General features: G+C 49.3%; 2 protein-coding genes across 4 annotated transcripts in view; one reads left to right on the top strand and one right to left on the bottom strand.

The window, feature by feature from the left end:
- The first annotated feature begins 3,299 nt into the window (after positions 1 to 3,299).
- NKX6-2 (NK6 homeobox 2) lies at positions 3,300 to 5,558 on the top strand. 2 transcript variants are annotated; one of them, XM_072340272.1, is made up of 4 exons: positions 3,300 to 3,843; positions 4,109 to 4,281; positions 4,768 to 5,061; positions 5,180 to 5,548. In XM_072340272.1, exons 1-3 carry the CDS (start codon positions 3,429 to 3,431, stop codon positions 5,014 to 5,016), a joined length of 837 nt encoding a protein of 278 aa, XP_072196373.1. In that variant the 5' UTR covers positions 3,300 to 3,428; the 3' UTR covers positions 5,017 to 5,061; positions 5,180 to 5,548. The 2 variants fall into 2 exon arrangements, with proteins under 2 accessions (XP_072196373.1, XP_072196372.1); XM_072340271.1 differs by having other exon boundaries at positions 4,768 to 5,558.
- Positions 5,559 to 7,408: 1,850 nt separating this feature from the next.
- The window catches only part of INPP5A (inositol polyphosphate-5-phosphatase A), a 182,489-nt gene continuing 166,581 nt past the window's right edge, over positions 7,409 to 23,316 (bottom strand). Inside the window, exons 13-16 of one of the 2 annotated variants that reach the window (XM_072340693.1) lie at positions 14,709 to 14,820; positions 10,362 to 10,430; positions 9,070 to 9,157; positions 7,409 to 8,973 (exon numbers count right to left, since the gene is read on the bottom strand). In XM_072340693.1, coding sequence (XP_072196794.1) covers positions 9,077 to 9,157; positions 10,362 to 10,430; positions 14,709 to 14,820 — 262 coding nt within the window. In that variant the 3' untranslated portion in view covers positions 7,409 to 8,973; positions 9,070 to 9,076. The remainder of the gene's footprint in view (positions 8,974 to 9,069; positions 9,158 to 10,361; positions 10,431 to 14,708; positions 14,821 to 23,316) is intronic. The other variant, XM_072340692.1, reaches the window with a different exon arrangement.

Below are 23,316 nucleotides of genomic sequence, written 5' to 3'. Positions count from 1 at the left end.
ACACCGATCCTGAGGAATGCCACTCATCACCGGTCTCCACTTGGATACTGAGCTGCTGGCCACAACTCTCCGAGTGCGACCATCCGGCCAATTCCTTACCCAGCACGTGATCCATCCATCAAAGCCATTTTTTCTCCAGTTTGGTGACCAGGATGTCATGCAGGGCAGTGTCAAATGCTTTGCTCCAGTCCAGGTAAATGACGTCAGCTACTCTTCCTTTATCTACTGAGGCTGTAAATCATCATAAAAGGGCACCAAGTTTCTCAGGCACGATTTGCCCTTGTTGCAGCCACGTTGCTTACCACCAGTCACCTCAAAATGGCTGTTGTTAGTGACTGCATTACCAGCCCCCAGCACCTCCCACTTCTAAACACAGGGAGCTTGCACAGGGATGCTGCAATGAAGCAGTACCATGGCATGAGGAATGCGGGCATGCGCCACCGTTACAGAGCCTCAGAGTGGGCTTTCTGCTCTCTGCCAGCAGTTCTCCAAATAGCTACATGAACCAAGAGCCGTTCTGCCCCACTCCTACACCTGCCACAACCAGTAGCATAATTCAGCAAAGTACATCTGTGTGGAGTGCTGCCCTCAGGCCCCCTTCCCTGACTGCTCTGCTCCAACGTGGACGTTCCCATCTGCACTTTGGAATAACAAGCAGCAGAGTAGGGAATGCTTCCATGCACTTCCATGACAAGTTGTGGTCCACAGTGTGAGTGAGAGAACAAGCGTTTGCACCGAGTAGTGTAACACAGGGTCATCCTGCTCACAGCAGTACATCAGCAGCGCCGTCACACACTTTCAGACATTTCCAACTGCACGAAAGCTACAAGAAAAGGCACTGCAGTGCACGCGTAGCAAATGGGAGCGCGGAAGGGTTAAACAGAGCTTGTCTTAATGTATCTGTGCTGCGGCATGTAACAGTATTCCGTTCCCAGCACACGGGGATGTGTAAGTCTGACAAACTTGACATTACCACAGAGTTTTGCCACGTGTCCCACCGCACTGAAGGGCACTCGCAGCTCCAGCACGGAGCGACACCCACACGCGAGCACGAGCTGCTGACTTCCTTACCGAGAAGGGCCGACGAGAGGCCAGAGCTGCTCGAACGGGGCGCCCGAGTCCCGCCGCCCTCCGAGCCGCCCCGGAGGAACACGCGGAGCCGCAGCGCCGGGCCCGCCACGCCACCACAGCGGGAGCCGCCAGGGGGCGCCGCCAGCACGCGCCGAGGGCGGCGGGACGAGGAGCCAAGGCGGCCCCCCGGCCCACGCGTGGTGCCCTCCGGACCGCGGCCACGCGTCAACGCGCACGACTCTGCGGCGGAGCCACAGCGCGGGCGGCGGCGGCGTGTCCACGTTAACACAGCTCGGGACCTTACCGGCACCGCATCGGAGTCCTGAAAGAAACGGGCCGCCTGCTTTGCACTTCGGAACCCCTCTGCCGAAACCAGCACCGCGGCGATGCCGCCAGAAACAGCACCAGCACCAACACCAGCACCAGCACCAACCAACACCAGCACCAGGCGGCCCCGGCAGCGCGCGAGGTTCTGCTTGGAAACGCACGGCGCGCTTGGGAGCGGGATGGATGGAAGCGGCCGGTGCCGCCGTCGGGGCGGGGGGGAGCGGCGGGGCCGGAGGTGCCGCTTACAGTCCCGCGGGGGTCAACGGGAGGCTCCTGCTGCGCCTCGCCCCGGCGAAAGGAAAGACAGCGAACGAGTCCGGGGGGCTGCTGCGGAGATAAGAACCGCACGGGCTTACGTGTGGAAAAAGATGGTGTCTAACGTTGCGGGCAAGCCGCGGAGCGGCAACAAAAGCACAAAAGCGCAGTTAATGTGTAACGGCCGCCATCGAGGGCACGAACCGCCGGGCCACCCCGCGGGAGAAGAGCCTCGAGGCCGCCCGCGGGACGCGCAGAGGCCGGGCTGCACGCGGTGCGACCCGCGCGGAAACGTGCAGGGGTTGTGCGGAGGGGAGGCGGCCGGGAGCGGACGCGGGCCGGGAAAGCGGCGGGCCGGCTGGGAAACAACCGCGGCCCGCCCGGCCGGGGTCTCCGCAGCGCCGAGCGGGGGCTGCCCGGCCGCTGCCGTTCGGCCTTCGGTCCCGCACGCAGACGCGGAGTCCCGGCGGGACGCGACCCCGGCTGGGCCGGCACGCGGGGGAGGAAACGCGCCGTGCCGCGTCCCGCAGCCCCGCCGGGACAACCGCAGCGCGCCCGGAACGCTGCGGGTACAGCCCGGCACAGCCCCCGCCGCTCTCCGGTGGCGTTTACAGCGGGAAACGGGAAGCGGCGACGGAGCGCTCCGTTCCTCAGCCGAGCGCCTGCAAACGGAGCTGGGGCCGTCCCGTGCCCGAAGCGCTTCTCACGAACGCGGCGGCTCCACGCCGACACCCGCCGGGAGCTCCGAGCACGGACGCGGCCCAGCGGCGCCGGCGGAGCCGTCCCGGTCAGTGCGAGCGCTCGGACCAACGCTCGGTGCCCGCCCACCCCTCGGTTACCGGCACGGCGCGGATACCGACCTGCTGCTCACGGTGTCGCGTCCTGCAGCTTTTCAGGTCTTCGCTCTCGGACGGGCCGCGCGGTTCGGTCCGGGGCGGTTCGGTCCGGGGCGGTTCCTCCGCCGCGCGGTCCCACTCAGGAGGTGCCGCCGTTCCCGGAGCGGTGCCGGTCCTTTCGGGCTCCGAACCAGCGCGGCGGAGCGGCCAGCCAAGCGTCCGAAGGTGGAGCCGAGCACCGGCCGGGCGGCAGATGGGAGATGGGCGCCGCCGCCGGCCCCGCTCCGTCCCGCCCGCCACGCAGCAGCGCCCCGCGGCCCGACTCGCTCCGAGGCGGATCCCCGCGGGCGGCACCGGCCGTTGGGCGGAGCGGACTCGGACGGCGCCAGGACCCGCCCGGACAGCGCCAGGACCCGCCCGGACGGCGCGCCGTGACGTGTCGAGATGAGGGAGCTCCCCGCCCTCCCATTGGGCCGCGGCGGCGGCGCGGGGTGGCGGCCGCCCAATAGGCGCGCGGCTCGCAGGTGCCCGCGCGGTTATCTGCGCCCCGGGCGCGGCGCGGAGCGGCCCCGGATCGCGCGGGCGAAGGTGCGGAGCCGGCGGTGCGGCGCGCAACGGAACCGCCGGGTGTAGGGCCGCCCGCAGCCGGACGTGCCGCGCTCCGTGTCGCCGCTCCGTGTCACCGGACGCGCTGCGCTCCGGTGGTGCCGTTTCTCTCTCCCCGCCGCGCCGTCGGAACGCGGTGCCGATAACGGAGTGCTGCCGACCCGGCGTTCTCCCCCGAGGCTCTTCCGCTCCGAGCGGACTTTACCGACGGCCGCGACCCGCGAGCGCACAGAGGACCGGGCAGGCGCTCCTCGCCGCGGGGCCGCACCGCGTACCGCGCACCGCCAGCTTCGCCCCGCTCGGAGCGGGACCGGCGTCCGCGGATGACCGCCAATGTTAGCGGTGGGGCAGATGGATGCTAACCGGCAGAGCGCGTTCGTGCTGGGCAGCACGCCGCTGGCCGCGCTGCACAACATGGCCGAGATGAAGAGTTCTCTGTTCCCCTACGCCCTGCAGAACCCCTCCGGCTTCAAAGCGCCGGCCCTGGGCGGCCTCAACGCGCAGCTGCCCTTGGGGACGCCGCACGGCATCAGCGACATCCTGGGACGGCCCGTGGGCGCCGCCGGCAACCTGCTGGGCGGGCTGCCCCGCATCAACGGCCTGGCCGCCTCGGCCGGGGTGTACTTCGGCCCCGCCGCCGTCTCCCGGTACCCGAAGCCGCTGGCGGAGCTGCCGGGGCGGCCGCCCATCTTCTGGCCGGGAGTGGTGCAGGGCTCTCCGTGGCGGGACCCGCGCCTCGCCTGTCCCGGTAAGTGCGGCGCCGCGGGGCGCCCGTCCCCCAACCCCGGGCCTCGGGGGGACGACGGGGGAGGGCGGCGCGGACGGCCGGAACCCCGCGGTCGTGGAGGCGTCTCCGCACCGTGATCCGTTCCGGAGCGGCGGAGCCGCGGGACGGACCCGCTCCCGCTCCCCTGCCCTCCCCGGCCCTTCTCTGCCCTCCCCACCCCGCGTCGGGCGCGACTCGCGGCGAACGGGAACCCCGTCCTGACGGAGCTGTTTCCCTCCGCCTGCAGCTCAGACGGGAATGGTGCTGGACAAGGACGGGAAGAAGAAGCACTCGCGCCCGACCTTCTCGGGGCAGCAGATTTTTGCTTTGGAGAAAACCTTCGAGCAGACCAAGTACCTGGCGGGGCCCGAGCGGGCGCGGCTCGCCTATTCGCTGGGGATGACGGAGAGCCAGGTGAAGGTAGGTCCCGCCGTGCGCTGCTGTCGCACCCGGAGCCGCGCCGCTGCCGCGCGGGGCATTTTCGATTCGGTTTCTCTCCGAAGTCGCTGGTAACTTAAATCGCACCATCTGGGGACCGAGGAGATGCTTTTAGGTTAGTTTCCACGTCGCTCGCTTCGCGCTTAAAGCCCGTTATGCGGCAAACGATTAAAACCAATTCCCTGTGGGAATGCGCCGCTCAACGGCCCCGCGGGCGCTGCTGGCGGTGGGCCGCTCCGGTGGGCCCTGTCCGGCACCTCTCAGCTCAGAGCCGCGCGGTGTTTCGGCGCCGGGAGCCCCGAGGCGCGGCCGAGCTGTGCCCGTGGCCGTGCCGCTGCCGGCGCCGCGCCGCTTCGTTTGCCGGGGCGAGCGACCCCCGCTTGTCGCCGCGAAGCCTCGCGGTCCCGGGGAGGGGCGGGAGAGGCGCGGGGAGAGGCCGGCCGAGCTGAGCGCTCCTCTCGGGGCCAGGTGTGGTTCCAGAACAGACGGACCAAGTGGCGGAAGCGGCACGCGGCGGAGATGGCCTCGGCGAAGAAGAAGCACGACTCCGAGACGGAGAAGCTGAAGGAGAGCTCGGACAATGAGGACGATGACGAGTACAACAAGCCCCTGGACCCCAACTCGGACGACGAGAAAATCACGAGGCTATTGAAAAAGCACAAATCCACGAACCTGGCCCTCGTCAGCCCCTGCAGCACCAGCTCGGACACGTTGTGAGCCGTGCGCCCGGATGTTGAGTTGGTGTCTTGTACAGCCCGAGATGTATGTGAAATGTATATATTTTTTACAGAATAAGTTATGAAATTATTTTCTTTCTCATCGATGTAAATTTCAGAGGAATCTTTCCGACTTCTCGGTTTTCCTTTCGTGTCCCTTCCAGGTTCGCTCCTCTCTCTTGCAGCCAATTCCTGCTCCTAACAGTCCGCGTTTGTCACCGTTTTGTACGGAGCACAAACCCCCAGCGCGGCCACGTTGTACATAGTGAACTGCAGATTTTGTGCTGTATATTTCTAGTGTAAAAACGGCGTTTTCTTTCGCTCCCTCCCTCTGCTCAGGGGTTTGGCCGTTTGATTTCTTCTGCCTCCGGATTTTATGCTTAATAATATCAAAAGAGGGAAAACAAAAAAAAAAACAAAAACCGCAAAAACGCGAGAGAAAAGAAGGACACTTGATTTAAAATTGGATTCATGCTGTCGTCTCCACGCGGGTTGGGAAAGACTCCGTATAAATCAATAAATTATTTAACACGCTTTGCCTTCAGCGCGTTTTCGCCCGTGGTGCCGCTTTTTGCTCAGCTCGGGCCGGAGGCGCCGCACCTCCGCGCTGCGGGACTCGGAGCCGGACGCGGGGGGAACAGCTCGGGGCCGCCCCGCCGCTGCCGGGCCGTAGCGCCGCAGGACCATCGCCGGGGAGACCCTGCCCCGCTCCGTTCCCGCGGCGCTCCGCGGGCGGCCTTCGGGCAGCAGCGCTCCGCGGGGCGGGGGGGGCGCGGCGGGGCCGGGACTGAGCCGGGACGGCCGAGTCCGACAGCGGCGGCGGGAGCGGCGTTCGGTACCGGGTGGGATTCCCGCGCGCTGTGGCCGCGCCGTCTCCTCGGCGGGAACGTACGAGGGACGCGCGGGTCTAAGCGCGCACCGCCACGCTCGGGGTTGGGGTCGCGCACCGGCCGCCGGGACGGAGAAGCCGTCGGACGGCAGCGGCAGCCGCGGCCTTTTGCCGCAGGGAGCGGAAGGCGGAGCCCGGACGGCGGCCGCAGAACGGACCCTTCGGGCAAAACCGCCTCGAGCGCGGCGGGGACCGCCGGAGCCGTCTGCTCCACCGCGAGCCTCGGCCCGCAGCGCCCGCATCCGCGGCTCGGGACCGCGCCGTCAGCCCGACGTAGTTCGGAGGCCTCGCAGCCGCCGGGCGCTCCGCCGTTCTCCGGAGTATTGATGGCCGGGTGGGCGCGGGGCAGCTTCGCGGTCGGGCTGCTTTCGGTTCCACTACTCTTAAACGAACGAGACGCGATTTCTGCCTCTTAGTTGCCGCGTGGCAGCCCGGCGCGGTGTCCGAGCTGCGGGCCGCCTCCCGCACAGCCGCCCCGCCGAGCCGCCCCGCGCTGCCCGCCGTGCGGCGCTTCTCGGGGCCGGGCGGAGCGCATCCCGCATCCTGCCAACGCCGGGCTCCGCGGAGCCGCGCCGCCCTGCAGCCGCAGTTAATCGGAGTGAGAAATGAATCTCCGCTTCCGTCCCGATCCCCGAGGCGCGGCGCGGCGCCGCAGCTGCCGGACTGTCGGCGGAGAACGGCACGGTAACTAACACCCGTCCCGACATGGACGAGACGGTCCGTATCGGCGGTGCGCGCCTTTCGCGGAACGGGGAATGCGGAACCGCGGCGCTCCGTCCCGGGACGCCCCGGCGGGCCGCGATGGGACCGAACCGCTTCGGGGCCGGTCGGTGCTCTGCGCAGGGAGCGGCGGTGGAGCGGTCCGAGAGCTGAGAGCCCCGCTCAGGGTGGGACGCGCTCCGGGACGGAGCCCCGCCGGCCCCGCAGACCGCGCCTTTAAAAGAAATGTCTTTCTTCTTTTTTTGTGTGTTGTTTGCATTTTATGAATTTACGCGCGTTAAATTCGAGACTCTTTCAACTCCACAGGTTACCGCGCCGGGTCACCGTGTTACTGACTGCTGCGGATGGGTTGGGACTATTTATGGCCCCGCAGTTTATAGCTCTGCTGAATTTATCTATCAGCGAGGCTTCAGTCTGAGTTTGAAGGCAGTCTCTTCTTTTTTTCCACCCCCCCAAACCCAGAGATAATCACGAAGCACTTTGAAGCACTTTACGGTGGCATATTTATTGAGCTATGGAGACTGGCATCTCATCAATAGCTCATAAAGCTGTACATCTCCGTATGTGAACACTCTAATACAGAGCCCTCAATGCCTTTTTCTCAGTTTGCATTATGTTTTGATTAACACCAGAAGTACGTTCTCTTATATGGGTTTTCACTCAAGAAACGACCCCGTTAATTGGCAGGAGATTAAAAGGTAACTCATTAGCGTGAAATCTGACAATTCCATAATTTCCCTGCAATCCGCCGTGCCAACATTGAAGGGACAGAGACACGAATGTTCACCATGATCAGTTTTATTGCTTGAGAACCAGAGTACTCATTTCTAAAGGCCTTCAAAGTTACCATGAGTTGACTTTGCTTAAATAGAATTACGGCGTGGTTATAATGCAACATGGCACAGTAACAATACAGAGCTGCAGACGCCCTTCGGGCAGCAGTACTCAGTAGAAACAGTACGGATTGAACTGTTGAGAAAACATTCTGCAAGCAGACACCAAATCATTTCAGCGGTAGTGATTTATACCAAAATCCAGCATAAATCTAATGCCATCACACAGTCCATGAACTCTGTAGTGTTCTAAATTAAATCAATAAAACATACATTTGTGTTTCATCAACAGACTCCCTAATCACCTTTTAATGTTGTATTTAGCGGCGGGAGAAAAATGTTACTAACAGGATGATAGGATGCACTGAGCTACCAACCAGGGCAAGGTACGGTCCTCCTTCAGCACTGCACGCCTGCAGTCGGCGCCCAGCGGAGCTGCAGCCTGAAGCAGTCCGTCATTCTCCCATATTGTTGTTGTTTTAATACAGAATACTTGGCACCATCAAACAGTAACAAAGGACAGACAAAAACAGTTTACAAAATTCTGGAAACTTACACCCAAACCTAGCTAAGAACTTCACATTCAATCCTTAATAGTACATAGAAAGAAGGGATTATAGGAGCAACAAAGTGAAACTGCTAATATATGTACTATATAGTATGCTATATACCTGTCTCGAGGATGGCACTGCTATCTATTATTTGTTACATAAATGTTGGTTGTTGATGTACGCTAACTAAACCTGCTACGGCTCCAACACTACTGCTGATATGGCACTCTCAAGCATTCATATCGGAAAGTATATTTAGCATAAGTTTTGGTCAGGTTTATAAATTATTTATATATCTGTGTATATATACACATACATACATATATATACACACACATATGTATGTATAGAAAGCAGCTGCTGTGTGATTCAAAAACCATGTAACATGGCAGTATAGTAAATAACTTGAGAAAAAAAAACAATAAAAATGAAAAACGAAACACTAAAACTATAAAACACAAACCAAAAGCCTTGGTCGGCAGAGAAAATACCATTTAAAACCATCGATATCTCCATCTATACAATCCAATGTACAAAACCCCAAAGTGGTAAAGATATATAACGTCAGGCGCGACACCTTTAGAAGTTTGTAGTATGCTGAAATAACTTCTCCACATCATCGACGAACACTTAGTAAAAGTTGAAGGTTGTGAAGTCTAAAATACGCAACATCTCTGCTGTCTATTTAGAGTTTTGGCAACAGAACCGTGACATATATATATAAAAAAAATTCCACGTTTCTACTTGATGTCACATGAACATACAAGACAGTGAGGTATGTGAGGCTTTTCTCAAACAGAGTCCAGATGCTGAAGCATAGTGTACGATCAGCAGCCTAAGAATGTGGCACTGGGGACATCTCATACGGCTGTTACGACTGTGTATTTCGGGATGCTGCCATTCCTCCCCTCCTCGCTACAGTGTTGTTTCGTGGAAGATCTTCTCGTTCCGAAGGCATCTTTTTCCTGTTGCAGAATTGGCATTTTTTTAAAAAAGAAAAATAAACACAGGGGCAATGATGTAGAAAATATAAACGTAAAGGGAAAAAAAATGATATTTACCACCACATCACTGCACGACACAACACTTGTGCACATTTGCAATAGGTTTACCTGCCCCAGCAGCTATTCGAAAGGACAGGAACACAGGCTGCAGCAAGTCAGGAGAAACAGGAGTTACACATTGGAAATGTTTCTTTGTCAAACAGCAATAAACACACAAGAACAACCCTACAACCGGTACCAAAACGGTGCAATGACTTCTTGGATTAACCCAGCTACAACTGAGATCCAAGGGACTGTTTCCCACGGATCCCTGCAGGAAGAGCTTTCCCTGCGCCTCCCTTCTATCACAGAATCAGCTCAATGAGAATCCATGTTCAGTGCACCGGTGACAGAAGAAACAAACCCGATAGTTTCTGCAGCGCCTGCCAGCCACCAACACAGCAAACTTTAATTTGCTGCACAAGTAGTACAGCTCTGCATCTTAAATCGGGACCACACGTTCCTTAACTGCGGTCTTAGGAAAGAAGTGCTCTGTCTCAGCAGAACACTGAGCACGGCAGCAAATAGAAGTACACAGGTATCAATTTGGCCTAGCCTGTATACATGCACACACGCATGCATTTTCCCATTACCCATCAAGAGTGGGCGTTCAGGAGCTGGCACACCACCCCTCGGACGGACACGCCATTGCTGCTGTGCAGCTCACACAGCTGTGCAACTCCCTAGCTGGCTTTTTCTGAGAGCACTCCATCACGAAATTCTGCAGCTGCCACCCCGAGTCCCTCCCACTGCCTGACCAGCACTTCAAGGAGAGCAAACACTCCACTCTTCTGCATTTCTGCCTCAGCTTTTCATCGGATAGGACAGCAGAGCTGGCTGTAAAAACCCTTTCTTTTTCTTCACTGAAACAACTGCTATCTGATATAAAATTCAGCATTCTTTTTCTTACACGTTGCTTAAGTATGGATCTGCCAATATGCTACTTTATGGATAGCTGGCTGGGCTCCACATTAATTTAAATGATGTTTCAGAAGCATTTTGGATAACCCAATGAAAAAGATTATGTTTTACGTGGATAGCTGTAAGCGTGCACACATCTGTTCCTTTTGTATACTATCGCATTTTCTTTCCAGCATACACCATCCTCCTCCTTACTTGGTTTCATACAAGTATGTGCTCTATTTGCTCATTTTAGCTGAATTCAACTTTAAAACAACTCCACAGCTTCCAATTCAAATTATGACGTTGAGGAATTACTGACTTACATGTAAAATTAAAAGAAACTACTGCACACATTCCCCTCCGTAATAAAAAAGAAAACAGAGCAATAACAAGTTTCATGTATTTACCTTGTGATCCCCCATGCAGACGTTTGGCCCGATGTGGTCATATATTACAATCTTCTCATCATTTTCTGACTAGTTTGACAAACAAACAAACAAACAAACAACAACAAAGCCACCAACAAGAACAAACAAGAGCCGTCAGTTCAGCTGCCCTGCGGTTCATAGAAACAGAAATACGGGGAAGGGGTCCTACAAATAATTCAGAACGGCTTCTGAATGAGGAGGCTGTATGGAACCACACGATGAGGGGGCAGAGTCACAGCACAGGCAATGTCCACACAGTAACACATCTCTGCTTGGCTTTTCCAGAGATAGACTGTGCAGAACGTATCTTTATGCCCAGTACTGACTGCAGCAACGTGTGCAATTTGTACACAGCAATTAACTCATGAAATCCCGGTGCCTGTTCCTCACTTCTGGGGCCATAAGAAATGTTAGTGAGTAACATTTGAACAGATTAAATTAATCTTTCCTCAGGTTTGCGTTCAAACCCCGTGCCTGCGGAAGGCAGCCCACCCCACCGCCCGGTTCCTTTTCAGAGCAGCACACAGCTGTGTGGAGTTGGGTAGGATCTCTAGCTGTTGCTCTTTGAATTCCACGCTGCCTCGTGGAATTAGTTTATTTCCTCATACAGCTGATTTTAAATGTTCAGAGATACAAATGAGTTATTTACACTGTAGTAATTTAAACCTGTCAGTCCCACAGTACACATTCCTTCCTTTGAAAAAAGCATTAAGTGATTCTGAGAAAATCAGCAGTAAATGGAATATGACATTCCTCCAATCCGCACTATGAATTGCTTTCACTTTGTTCCGTGCTAATCCTTGCACACTCACACACTGGCTTCTTTAGCATTTGTACTTTCGTGGCTTATAAAACGCGTTCACCTTCCAGCCATTCACAAAACACCACAGTTTGCAGAACGTTTCGTTCCTCTGGCACAATCCTTCAGGAATACATACAAAGACATCGCCATACAAGGTGATTTCTTATCGCGCCTAACAGTTTTTACCAGCTAATTAAGCCTGCGATCCGCACACCCTGAAGTCTCTCACGCAATCACAGACGACGTTCTTTAAACTAGCTGGCAATACTAATTTATTTTGTACGAAACGGTCAAGACTTTCTCATCTGCAATCAGTCGGTTCTGACTGGGCAGTAACATTCTATAAACACCAGCATTTTGGACTACAAAGTTAAAACTGAATTATCTTTAATGCAGTAAGGAAGCTTAAGGTCAGATTTACTTTATAGCACGGTTGTCTGCCAAAAATATAAAAAGATAACCTTCTGCATTATATGCATGAGCCCTTTCCAATATTTCAAGATCATAATGCCACCAGCATCGGAAGTGCGGATACATTCATCAAAAGCGACTTGATAATTTACAAAGGCAGCATAAAATTGTGGATTTTCAACTGCATAATCTTTAGACAGATAAACAAATTACAGCGGTGCACAAGCAGAAACAATATACACTCGGCTGAGCATTCATTACTTCATGCTATCAAGCATCAACGCAGCTCCCTAGCAGTGGGCAACCTTTGGTGTTTTAGGGCTCAGGAGGCATAAAATAACATGATGGTGAGGTAACCGACCATGGCATGATAGATGATGTTGCATGAAAGCTGTTCACAGCCCCATGTCTGTACAATCTGTAATGCCTACTGTGTAGCACAGCCCGCTGTACAGTGTGGCACTTTGTGCACGCCGTCCTTTCTTTACGTAGGATTAAGAGGCAGCTTTACAATTTCTGGTTGAAATAAAATATAGATCTGCAGATAGGCAGAAAAACAAACTCTTTACCTGCCTTTAAGAATTAATACAGCAAAACAGTTACCCTCATAAGAATCTCCAATAGCTAATTACACACACACACTAAATATTTCACAATGGAGACATATTTAAATTTTAAGGATTTAGTACACTGTAATTAGTTAATTAAAATTTGTTTTTCGTTTCCTAAGTTCCTTTCTAAACTTCAATGCCTAAGGTTCTGCAGTGAAATGCATCCTTGGTGGCAAAGCAAATACTGACGGCTGCGTAAAACCACAGAAACAAGCACCGCCATTACGCTCCTTCCTCTATTGGTTCTTTTCCATTTAATATATTCAATACATTTTATGAGCCACGATTACAGTTTATTTTTGAGCCAGATAAGCTAACTCCTTCCTTGGTATCGGCTCACAGAGTCACACACCCGGGCCAGTCTGACTCCCTCCATACTTGCAGTTTTGCACACACGTTTCTGGAAATGTCCCAGGCTGCAAGCTCCTGATTTGAAAGTACAAAACTGCAGTGAAAAACCAGCGTGCAGTTTTAAAACGTAAGCTCTGAATGATCCAGCTGGCTGCGTTTCTGTTCCACTGAGACCAAGGGCTGGGTAACTGACCTCACAGCTACTAATTTCTTTAACGCTCTACCTTTGTTTTCTTTTGTTTAATTTTCTCCCATTATATCCAAGTTATACCCCCCAGATAATCTGAAAGAATTCCTTTCCCTCTGTACTGTTTACACTCTTCAAGCCTTTGTGTACACTTCTATCTCCTTATTCATAGTTTAAAAAAAAAAAATCTTCCCCCATTGGCCACTCTTTCCATGGGTTTAATCCTTTGTTCTTGAGGAATTCCAGGGGTGCCAAGCGCTATCTGTAAGATTTTGGGCACAGCCTCCATTTTTCCTATCCTAGTTCTGCAGAAGAAGATGATTTGACATTGATTTTGACAGTACTGTTCTTACTAGAAAGCCTATATTCCTCTTGGCTTTATCGTGGTTTTTCGTTAAGCTCTGTAACGCACACATTGTCTAAAATTTTACGTGAAACTTTGAGATATCATGCAGACACATGCATTAAAATGTGTGAGGAAGTATGCTGGACTGAGATGTGAGTAGCTACATAAAAATGTTCTCAGCCTTTCAGTGAATTATATACTGCAAAGCAAACAGTCTAATCATGAGGTAAATAGCCCTGATGGGAGAGAGAACAGGAAGGTTATAAACTTCAGGGAACCAAGTTTCAAGGGTTTCATTACTTTAAATGGAAGAAAAAAGACGTATATGCAAAGATTACTTCCTGTTAAACCTCACTGGTTACAAAGAAGAATGCAGATAGGCAGACAACTTTGGACGACTGGGTGTTTGTAAGACTGTTATGTATGTGACAGTCAAACAAACTGGTCAGCAAGGCAACCTCAGTGCAGCAGGGCTGAAAAGTCACAGCACGTTCCTTTCTGCACAGCAGCTATGGCCACTGCTGGCACAGCAGGAAACGTCTCGCACAGCTGAAAGGCATGGCTGAGATCTCGTGCACTGATTTACTGATGGATTTGGGGTCTTTTAGGAACTGACAGCACAACTGAACAGATCTCCATGTTCTTGCCACGACCAAGCACACAAGAAGAAACAGAAGCAGTGCATGTTGGTACATGTAACTAGCTCATCTGGTTCAGTGTGTCTGTGTAAAACGGGAGAGCAGAGCAAAGTAAAGAAGAAAGGCAAAACAAGAGAACTGGAAGGCCTTTGAACTACAGTTAGGTCATTTAACCTTGAATAGAGCATCACTAAGCTTATCCAACCTCTAGGCACTGAAATCCTAAGAGGAATCGTACACCCTAAACATGATGCAAAATAGTATTTCTAAAACTTTAATTGGCATGCCACGGCCAGAAGTCTGTCTGCTGTAGGCTGCCTTTCTTCAGCAGACAGCGATAGATTCGACCCACGTAGGGCCTGTCATATTCTTGGGAAATGCAGTTCTCATTATCAACACCAGAAGGAATCTGTATCTATTACACTTTAACTCAGGAGCCTTAAGCTGCTCCTTCACAGACTCTCCCTTCAGTAACATTCTTCCTCAGTGAGAGCTGCTCCTGGCTGCTTCTGTCTGCTTGTGTTGAGTCCTTGTGACAGTCCTGCTATTGCCCTATTCCCTACGTTAGTGCACAGGGGGCTCGACAAGGGGACTGATGGAGGTTACTGATTCATTTTTATTCTTTTTTAAACCAGGCGTGGTTTCCCAGTGTGGTTCAGAAATGCCACAACAGGGTACTGACAAATGCAGCCCTGACAAGCACTGAAGCTGTGTAGGAAAGCAAATTGTCAGTCAGCATTGGAACTCAGACACCAAACGAAGCACTGTGAAAGCTCGTGCTTTGGTAACCATCCAAGGGTTAACTGGGACAAATCCAGATTCTCCTATGGGAAGCACTGGAGTTTAATACTGCTGTGCATGCTGCCACCAGCTTATTGAGGATTTGCTCAGGGCCAAGCAGAAAGGTATCAGCCCTACCTAACCCTGATGAGGGAAAACACAACGTGAGGGAAGCAGTGAGGCTGCAGATCCATACTTACTTTCAGAATGAGCTCTTTGGCTGAGTGGGACATCAGGATCCTGTCACACCAGGCTGGACATCGTGTATTCATGTACTGCTTTCCCTGGCTGGAGTCCTCGCTGTACGGATAGCTGTGAACACATTGCCATCACAACAGTCAGCAGCTTCCTGCGAACATCCTGAAACCTCAGTCTCAAACAACAACGCTAATTAAGAAAATTAATTGGCAAAAAGAAGCTCCTTTGAACATCTCTCATACAAAGAAGCTGATATAACAGAAGTTTTGTCATTGGATCACTACGAACGTACCATGGGGCCACCTGCAGGTTCTGTCTTAGACTTAAAATGCAATAAAGCGTTTATTTTGACCTACAGAACACCCTAAAACCTCGCTCTGTTTATCTCCAGATTACGTGCCTCGGTGAACCTAAGCTGAAATCATTGAAAGCAATGGTACTGGCAGCCTCTGGTTCAACTGTCAGGAGGCCGAGTCCAAAGCTTTCTTTGTGATGGATCTTATCCAAGCGTTCTCACTACTTTAATACGACAGACTTTTGAATTTGATGCTCACTGATTATGCTGTAAGGACCACTATTTTCCCAGACCATTTCCAGGATGACATGGGCATGGGTAAGTAGCCAAAGGGGCTTGGAGGAAGTCCAAAGGGGCTGTGAAAGGCTCAATTTCTTGCATACTGGACCTGGATTAGCTGAACTCCAAATAAACGCATTTAAGCAAAAACATTAAGCTGGTGCATATTGCCTACAGATACGTGCACACGTGTATTTAAAACAAAGGTATCTATCTTCTATCCTGCTCGTGGTTGAATTCATAATGGAAATACTGACGTTTTCAAGACACGTGTGTTGAAATACAATTGCTGGGATGTAACCAGAGGGCTGGCATGCTTGAAGAGAAACTTATTTCCCACCCTACTTGGTGTGATGCTCTGAAACTGAGGCGTTTTGCCTTCTACCAAATAAGTTTACAAGCTACTCTGCCATTAAAAAGATTAGCCATGGCAAACATCCAAGAAAAGCGCACTGAATGTATTGGAACAAACCAGTGATCTCAGTACCTTTTCCACCTCATCAAACCTAACAAGACTCATTTTCAAAACATATTATGAGAATTCAATTTGCTGCTTCACTGACATACAGAAGTACAGCTTATTTCTGAGTGCCTGTGAGATATTTTGATGATGTAACACTATCGGTAGCAGAAGCTCTTTGTCTGTAATTTAAGGGTTCGCTTTTTCTGGTACCCCTTTTTTAGTTACTCAAGAATCCCATGCAACTGTAGCTGCTTTTTATGACAGAAGGTTTAAGAATCAATCACATTTCATACAATCCTTCCTTTCATAGCATTAACTATACAGCTTTTAAAATAAGATGCTCTGTACTTGGCACAATGCATTATGGCTATGTTACAGCACTTCATTCAAAAGCCTAAATTCTGTAAAACGGCGTTTATCAGTTTGCTTTATTCATCTTCATGTTTTCAAAGGCTGAAAACTCCTGCCAGTTTTTCAAGGTCTTTAGTGCCGATCACCCAGTCTAGAAGATACGGTCACTTACAAGTATATTCGACCCATCAGCATTCCAATGGCTGGGGCAGAAACAAAGATAAATGCTGCAAAAGCTATCCAGACAAAATCATCTGTAGGAAATCATTTAATATGTTAAAATGAGGCAAGATCTTTTCATAAGCCAGCACCTATCCCTCAGGCTAGAAGCATTACAACTTTCTATCTTGACACACTCTGGTGACAAAGGCTTTTCTCTCCCTCTGTTGCCTTATCTTTGTCTTGCGCCAGTCTCACTCCTGTGAAATGCTGACAGAGACAACAACAACAGTTATCTAAATACACCCCTAGCAAATAAGGAAGATTCTTTGCTCTCCCCTTCATGCTCTAGAAGGGCTGTGTGTGTTTTGGAGCAAGCAGATTCTTTTCTTTTTGTAGACTGGCTCAAAAAGTGACCTAAATATGATCAGTGAACTTGTCGGGAGCAATTCATTTTGCAGCTCGGCAGGTTCTGTGGACAGGGCTGCTCAGTTCATTACATGCATTTATCTTGGATAGCTTTTTCTTTTTTTTTCTTCCCCAAATAAACACTCAGTCAGATCTTTTTGGAGTCAGCTGCCATTGGAGAAATATTACAGAAACGTATCACTGAACGTGCAGCATTCCAGAATAAAACTTTCCCAGTAGCATACATTCCAGTACACGTCTCCATCATCCCATTCCATGGTTAAACGAGCAGTGGAATTAGAACACTGCAACTGCTTTTGACTGCTTCCCAAATTCAGTCTTTTTCTTGAGAGCTCTGAAGCTATTCACTTGCTCAGGGCACTTCTAAGGGTATTCTTTTCTATGGATACTGTGCTGTTTTACATCATTTTAGCTTTCTCCCTAGCTGATGTGATTTAAAACCAGTCAATAAAAGCAATCAGAGGAGGAGACAGACAGATGCACAAGAATCTCAGGAAACTCAGCTAATGATTCTGTGCTGCCCTAAAAGACAGATATTGCAAAATACAAAGATACAAGAGAAAGCAAACTACCCAAACCCTCAACGCTGCCACGCACAACAGCACTGACTCAGTCTTGTGCACATCTGTCACTAGAATGCAGCCCTTGGCTGTGCTCCTGGCACCTCCTGCAAAGACAAGTCTTCTCAGGTTGGCAGGCTTGAGCCCACAACCGTGAAGGCTGCAGACTGAACAACACAATAACGGAGAAGTAACAAAGGCGCATGTGTTTCAGCAAAAGCAGGATATAAATCACAGCACTCGCACTGCTTCATCTAATACAGCAACTACTCAGTAAATACAGATTCAGGATGGCACTCAAAAAACTGGAAAATATTTCTAATGGCTTCATTAGGCTGACTGTGCTAATAGACTTCTGTTTGATTATTAACTTTTTGTTTTCTTTAGGGTGGATTCACAATTGATCTCCTCTTGTCCTTTTTTTTTTCAGCCCTATTTTCTTACCTGCTTCTTTAAAAAAGAGTATAAATAGTTACATTTAAACTTATGTGCATGCAAGAATAAAAAATAAAATAAAAAAAAAAAACAAAAAAAAAGAAAAAAAGAAAAAAAAGCAGAACTAATCTTTCAATACACAACTGCCAAAAGATACCCAGTGTGGGACTGTCTATTACCAAGTACATTCTTACAGCTTTGCTTTCTGATATCTCCAGCTCCTTTTCACACAACCATTCCAGGCTGGTAAGGAGCTCACAGTTCTTGGGTTAAAAACTCATTTAATAATTAAGCAGATTTTCTGATCTATAAATTGTATAAAGAATAACATAATAAATTGATAAAAATAACTTTAAAGCCTCCACATCAAATAACCAAAAATTGAGAGCATCTTGCTGGGACTGAGTGCTGTCAGTCTTCACCATCAAAGCTGCGGCAGGAAAAAGGAAGAACCAGCTGATTCAGCCCCGTGGCTGTATGAAGAAATTCCCTTTTTTCCTTTCTCCAGCCTTTTGCCTCAGCAACAGCACAAAACCATGACAACCATCTATCTTGTGCTACATCCAAAGCACGGTGATTTGGGTAATAGCGACTGTTCATGCAAAAATGATGGCATAACAGCAAAAGGCCTATGGGTATCACTGAAGTACAGATGATAACTAGATACAATGCTAACACTTGTGCATGCTACATATGAGTGGACACACTTCCTCATCCGAGCATTCAATATAGTTACCTGGTGGTTATGCACGCAGTACATTATATATACAAGTGGACAAATGAGGAATCCCATTTGGAGCAATTTTTCTGCCCTGTTTAAAACAGTGGCTAAATTGAAATTTATGACACTGCCCACTGACATTAATTGAATAGCAAGTAACCCAATTAGCTTCTCGTTGTCCATATATGCCAGCCAGCAGAGAGTTACGCAAAGTATCCTTTGACTGTTTATGTTCTGGGTGATGGACAGACGGGCAGTTCTGGAGCTGGACCATCCATGCACATGGCTTAGATAATCAGTCTCCAATCCCCAGGATTTGCTTTTTCTCCAGATACTCCCGGCCACTTTTCCACCTTATTTCACAAACATTTATGCACTAATTAAAACAGCATCATTAATAGAATACTGAACGTTGTCAAAACCTAACTGTACACTTCAAGGATTTGTAAACTAACTTTGATGATTAGGAACAGGGTGTCAAATAAGCTACTGACATTACACTTAATAAGGATGAGAGCTACTTGGCACACGTTTGTGCAAATAAAACATGAAGAGTGTCAGTAGTATTACTTCACCGTTGCTGTTGGCAGGTACTGTCAAAGATGATTGGATACCTTTACAAAAATACTTACTGCAGGGTGAAAAGTCTTCTGACATCATAAACCATCCTGTCAACAGTGCCTTACCTCAAAACACAAGCCAACAATACCATGTTTATAAACGCCTCCTTCAATGGCACTTCCAGTCAGGAAAAGTGCTTCTAGTGAACTCTGCTCTCGTTCAGGAAAGGATAAAACATTGCTGAGATGGGTGAAGAGCATTTTCCAACAGGAAACAACTCGCTCTGGAGCATTACCACCTATCAGAGCTGTCTGTCACAAACACGACACTGTGGGTGTGCCCTGATGCTGGCAGTGCATTTTGGTGCCACTTTAGGCATCCTGTCTTCTACGGAAAAGAAAATTTTGGTAGTGCTGTAGAAAGTGTGATAACATCCACTAGGAAGCAATGGGAAGAAACCACACAGTGATGCATTCTCCTATAGTATAATAAAGGTCATCCTGAGAAGATAGGCATGCTACATCAAGATTTACGTGCAGACATTTAGCCAGATGTTATTGTGTTTCAGGGAGTGGAGAATAGCTCCTCCTCAAAGACCAACTGTCCTCTGAATTGTTTCTAATACAAAATGAAAAAAAATTGAGATGGGATGGAATCACAGCATGCTAATGAGAATGGAGCTCTTTATGAGAAGAGCTGGGATACAGTTTTAATTTGGTCCAGTTTATTTCTGAATTCAGAGATGAGTCCTTGCATTTGCTCAATCTACTCTCAACTTTCAGTCTATTTACATGTGATATTGGGAGAGAACTTCAAAAGGTGAAGAACACCAAACACTTTTCATCAGGAAACAGTTTATTACTTTATTTACATTTAGTTCTGCTGTACTTTCAGGGTCCCTGAGGTGATTTTACAAGGAACAAGGACTGTGTACGACTGCCAGTTCAAGCTTTGAGTACTTTTGAAGTTGTAAGGCCAAATATATATATAAATAGAAAATATACTTTTTTAACTGGCAAGGTCCCATCTCAGCATTAATGTGTGTTGGTACAAAGGCAAGATCTCAATAAAATGTCATCTGACCAAAGTATGACAGACATCTAAGAATCAGCATATACCATTGATAATTTTTGTCTGCTGCCAGACCATCGGTTTCTACCCCCAAATCAAATTACCACTTCTTATCTCGCTGAATCTGAAAGGGAGGTTTGGGTTCCCTAGGCCTTTTCCCAACAAATGACCCCATGTAATTCATCTTCATATGCTCATCGTAGGAGCAGACAGTTAAAGCTTAACCACGAGGCACACCGGCGTTTGAATTAAATTAACTGTTCACACGTACCAAAATACTAATAAGCCTTCATGATGCTCTGCTGAGCTAACTGGCCATGATACGCATCTCACTTAAGCCAAATCAGGAGGGTAAACAGTGTCCTGCAAACATAGTAGTTTAAGTACAATGTGTTAAACAGCTGCTACTTGCAAATGCTACACTAACACCATGGTGATGAAACCAACAATCAGAGTCAAAGGTGACAATAAAAAGGGAGGTCACCGGGGCAATCCAGTAGCAAAGGGTAAAATGGGTAAACAGGACCCAAGCCATAACTCCAGGCTCAACACAAAGCAGGAAGGTTAACAACACAATGCTTTCCTCTGAATCTTGTTTTATGGATTTATGTTGAGTGCATTGCTTTTTTTCAGATAACGAGCTGCTTTGGAAAATCACGCTGTTGTAATACATGTAAAGAATATGATTCAACAAATATTTCTGTTGTGCTCATCCAACTCTGGACCTCCTCCAGTAAAAAGGAAAAAGAAACCCAGAGTTCCTTCCTTTGCCCCTTTTCCAGTGAGAAACAACTGGGCACGTCTCCTTCTGCTCCCATAGAGAAATCCCTCTGCGCTGACTACAAACATTCTGCTGCTAAAGCACAGCAATGACACAAACACGTGCTACTTCTTGTTCCGCTCCACCTGCTGTCTCAGTGCCCCTCCGTAGGGCACTCGGCCTGTGGAAGGCTGGCAGACCGACGCACTGCTAATTGTGACCAATGTGTGGAGTTCTGCTGCTCACTGAAGAGCGTCACAGAGAAGCCCGGCTAACAAAAATGGATCATTCAGCAATATTAATACCTCAGTGAGGGGACAATGAGTGACGTGCTCTACTGCTTTAATAGCAACAAAGCTGTATTCCGCTGAATGTCTGTACTACCTCTACTGTTACAAGTGGATACACGTAATGATGAATGATGCTGGCCTGTTGGAAACAACCCAGTGTGGGCTCGTTCCAGCAGAACAGTCTGATGTCACCATATGTGACTGTGACTGAACTAAAGGTTTTCTCCAGGAACTCACCTGACTTTGGCTGTATTGCTTCTGTGCAATGCTTATTCAAATTCCAATACAGACAAAAATTAACACAACGCTGAGCAATAGGTAGGAAGGAGCTCAGGTTCCAAAAGACCAGGCTTTTCAGTAGTACTTTCAGACCTCAGCATGATGCATTAGTGGTAAAAAGACTACAACTGATGACCTGGCTAACAGCACAGACCATAACCTTTTCAGAACTTACTCCATGCTTCCACTGAAGCACTGTCTGCAATCCTCAACTCAATACAGCACAGTGATATTCAGCGCTTGAAACTTCTTGACATCACTGATTTCCCTCTTGTTTTTTCCTTTGCCATGATTCCTTAAAACAAAGCAATGCACACTTGGCAACTCAATCCAGCTCCTCACAAATTAAAAAAATAATAATCCTATTTTAGTTTGGAAATTAAGTGAGGGTAACAGTGAGAGCTGCACTGGTTTCATCTGAAGAGACAAATGGGGATAAGAGCTGTCTGAAAAGTGCTATAGTGGTTAAATGATCACTGATCTAGAGTAAATGACAGCTGTCTTCTCAGCCTCCAGCTGGAAGCAGTTCCTGTGCTCCGCTCTCATATGGCAGAAGAACACAGACAGCTACACAAGGTCCTGGGGCAATTTGTCCCTCAGGGGTAAGGGATCCACCGACAACTTAAGATAACCGATTGATACCTGGAAGGTGTTTTACTTTTCATGAATGAATATGAAGTATTTCTATTTGGCAAAAAATGCACAAATACTTCTCAACTGGCAGAAAAATAACGCACTATGAAAGTAGCTGATATAGCAAGAACAAAAACCATCCACCAGTTTAACAGCTGTTCATCTACTCGGGTGCCTAATGCTCCCTTCTCAGAGGAAACAGGACCCAGAAGCATCACACAGGTCATGTTCTGTGCAATGGAATCCTGTTTGCTACACAAGTTCTGCGACCATAGTTGTTTTCTTGTGTTTTGAATACACACAAGGCAACTGGGGAGGACACTGGTAAGCAAAGGAGCCCATCAAAATCTGAACCATGATCCTGCCTTCTCATTTCCCACAAAAGGGCAACATCTGGAATACACACAACAGCACCAAGAGGGCTCAGTACGAAAGGCAGAACTGTTCTTTGGACTCCCTTCTGAAGGGAAGGAACAAGTGCCTTCAAGAACCGCTCTGCTTCCTGCAGAACAGACCAGCTCGTTCTCCTGTCAGACTAGACCAAGAAAAACGTATATATCACTGTGCAACCTGCTAGAGTAAAAAGGTCATGGGACAAAACGCAAAGATAAAAAACAAATAGATTACTGACTAAATGGGAATCTGGAATACAAGAGCCAAAGAGAATTCTGAAAGAAACACAATTCCAAGAGTAGATGAGGTTCAGCCCATCTCCTGGCAAGAGGCGACAAAGCCAAGATACTGCCAATGCAGGGGGTCTGCTGCAGAAAAACATCACAAGGAGGATATCTAAGACACAAACATATGTCCGGCCAGTAAATTACATGACAGCCTAATGCAACAACAAACAAGAACAAGCCACTTTAAGAGAATGATTAATACTTAAGAGTATTGTGCATGCAGGCTTATCAGAAAGCAAACCTTGTAGGTGGGTGTGAGCCCTTGCTAAAGTCAGTTCCTATCGTTGCTATACAACAGCTACAAGAATAATTATAATAATTAATGGAGAGCAGTGATAAAGTTAACAATTGCCCACCTGTATACGGACTGACCACGATGTTGTTTCTTCCTTTTTCACACCTACCGCTTTCTGTAATGATTGCTGACAACTACAAACCCTTTTCCAGCCTCACGCTGGGCTTGCTGTTTGCTCACAGCCAGCCTGTTCCACCAATGACTGACAGCACTCACTGAGTTCAAAATTCGGCATTGTATTTCATCTCCGACAGCTAAGGTTGCTATGGGTGACATTAGATTACAAAAGGCAATGAGATGAAAACATGAATATTCATCATCTAAAGCAAAGGCCTCAAAATATAGGAGG

The sequence above is a fragment of the Excalfactoria chinensis genome, chromosome 6 (genome assembly GCF_039878825.1).
Source record: "Excalfactoria chinensis isolate bCotChi1 chromosome 6, bCotChi1.hap2, whole genome shotgun sequence".
In the NCBI taxonomy this organism is placed as follows: Eukaryota; Metazoa; Chordata; class Aves; order Galliformes; family Phasianidae; genus Excalfactoria; species Excalfactoria chinensis.
This window is presented reverse-complemented; position numbering and strand designations above follow the sequence as displayed.

Excerpts from the sequence above, each read along its gene's own strand:
- NKX6-2 (XM_072340271.1), top strand. The coding sequence starts at position 3,429 with ATGTTAGCGGTGGGGCAGATGGATGCTAACCGGCAGAGCGCGTTCGTG. Across the intron at positions 3,844-4,108 it reads CCCGCGCCTCGCCTGTCCCG|CTCAGACGGGAATGGTGCTG; the intron begins GTAAGTGCGGCG and ends CTCCGCCTGCAG. Across the intron at positions 4,282-4,767 it reads TGACGGAGAGCCAGGTGAAG|GTGTGGTTCCAGAACAGACG; the intron begins GTAGGTCCCGCC and ends TCTCGGGGCCAG.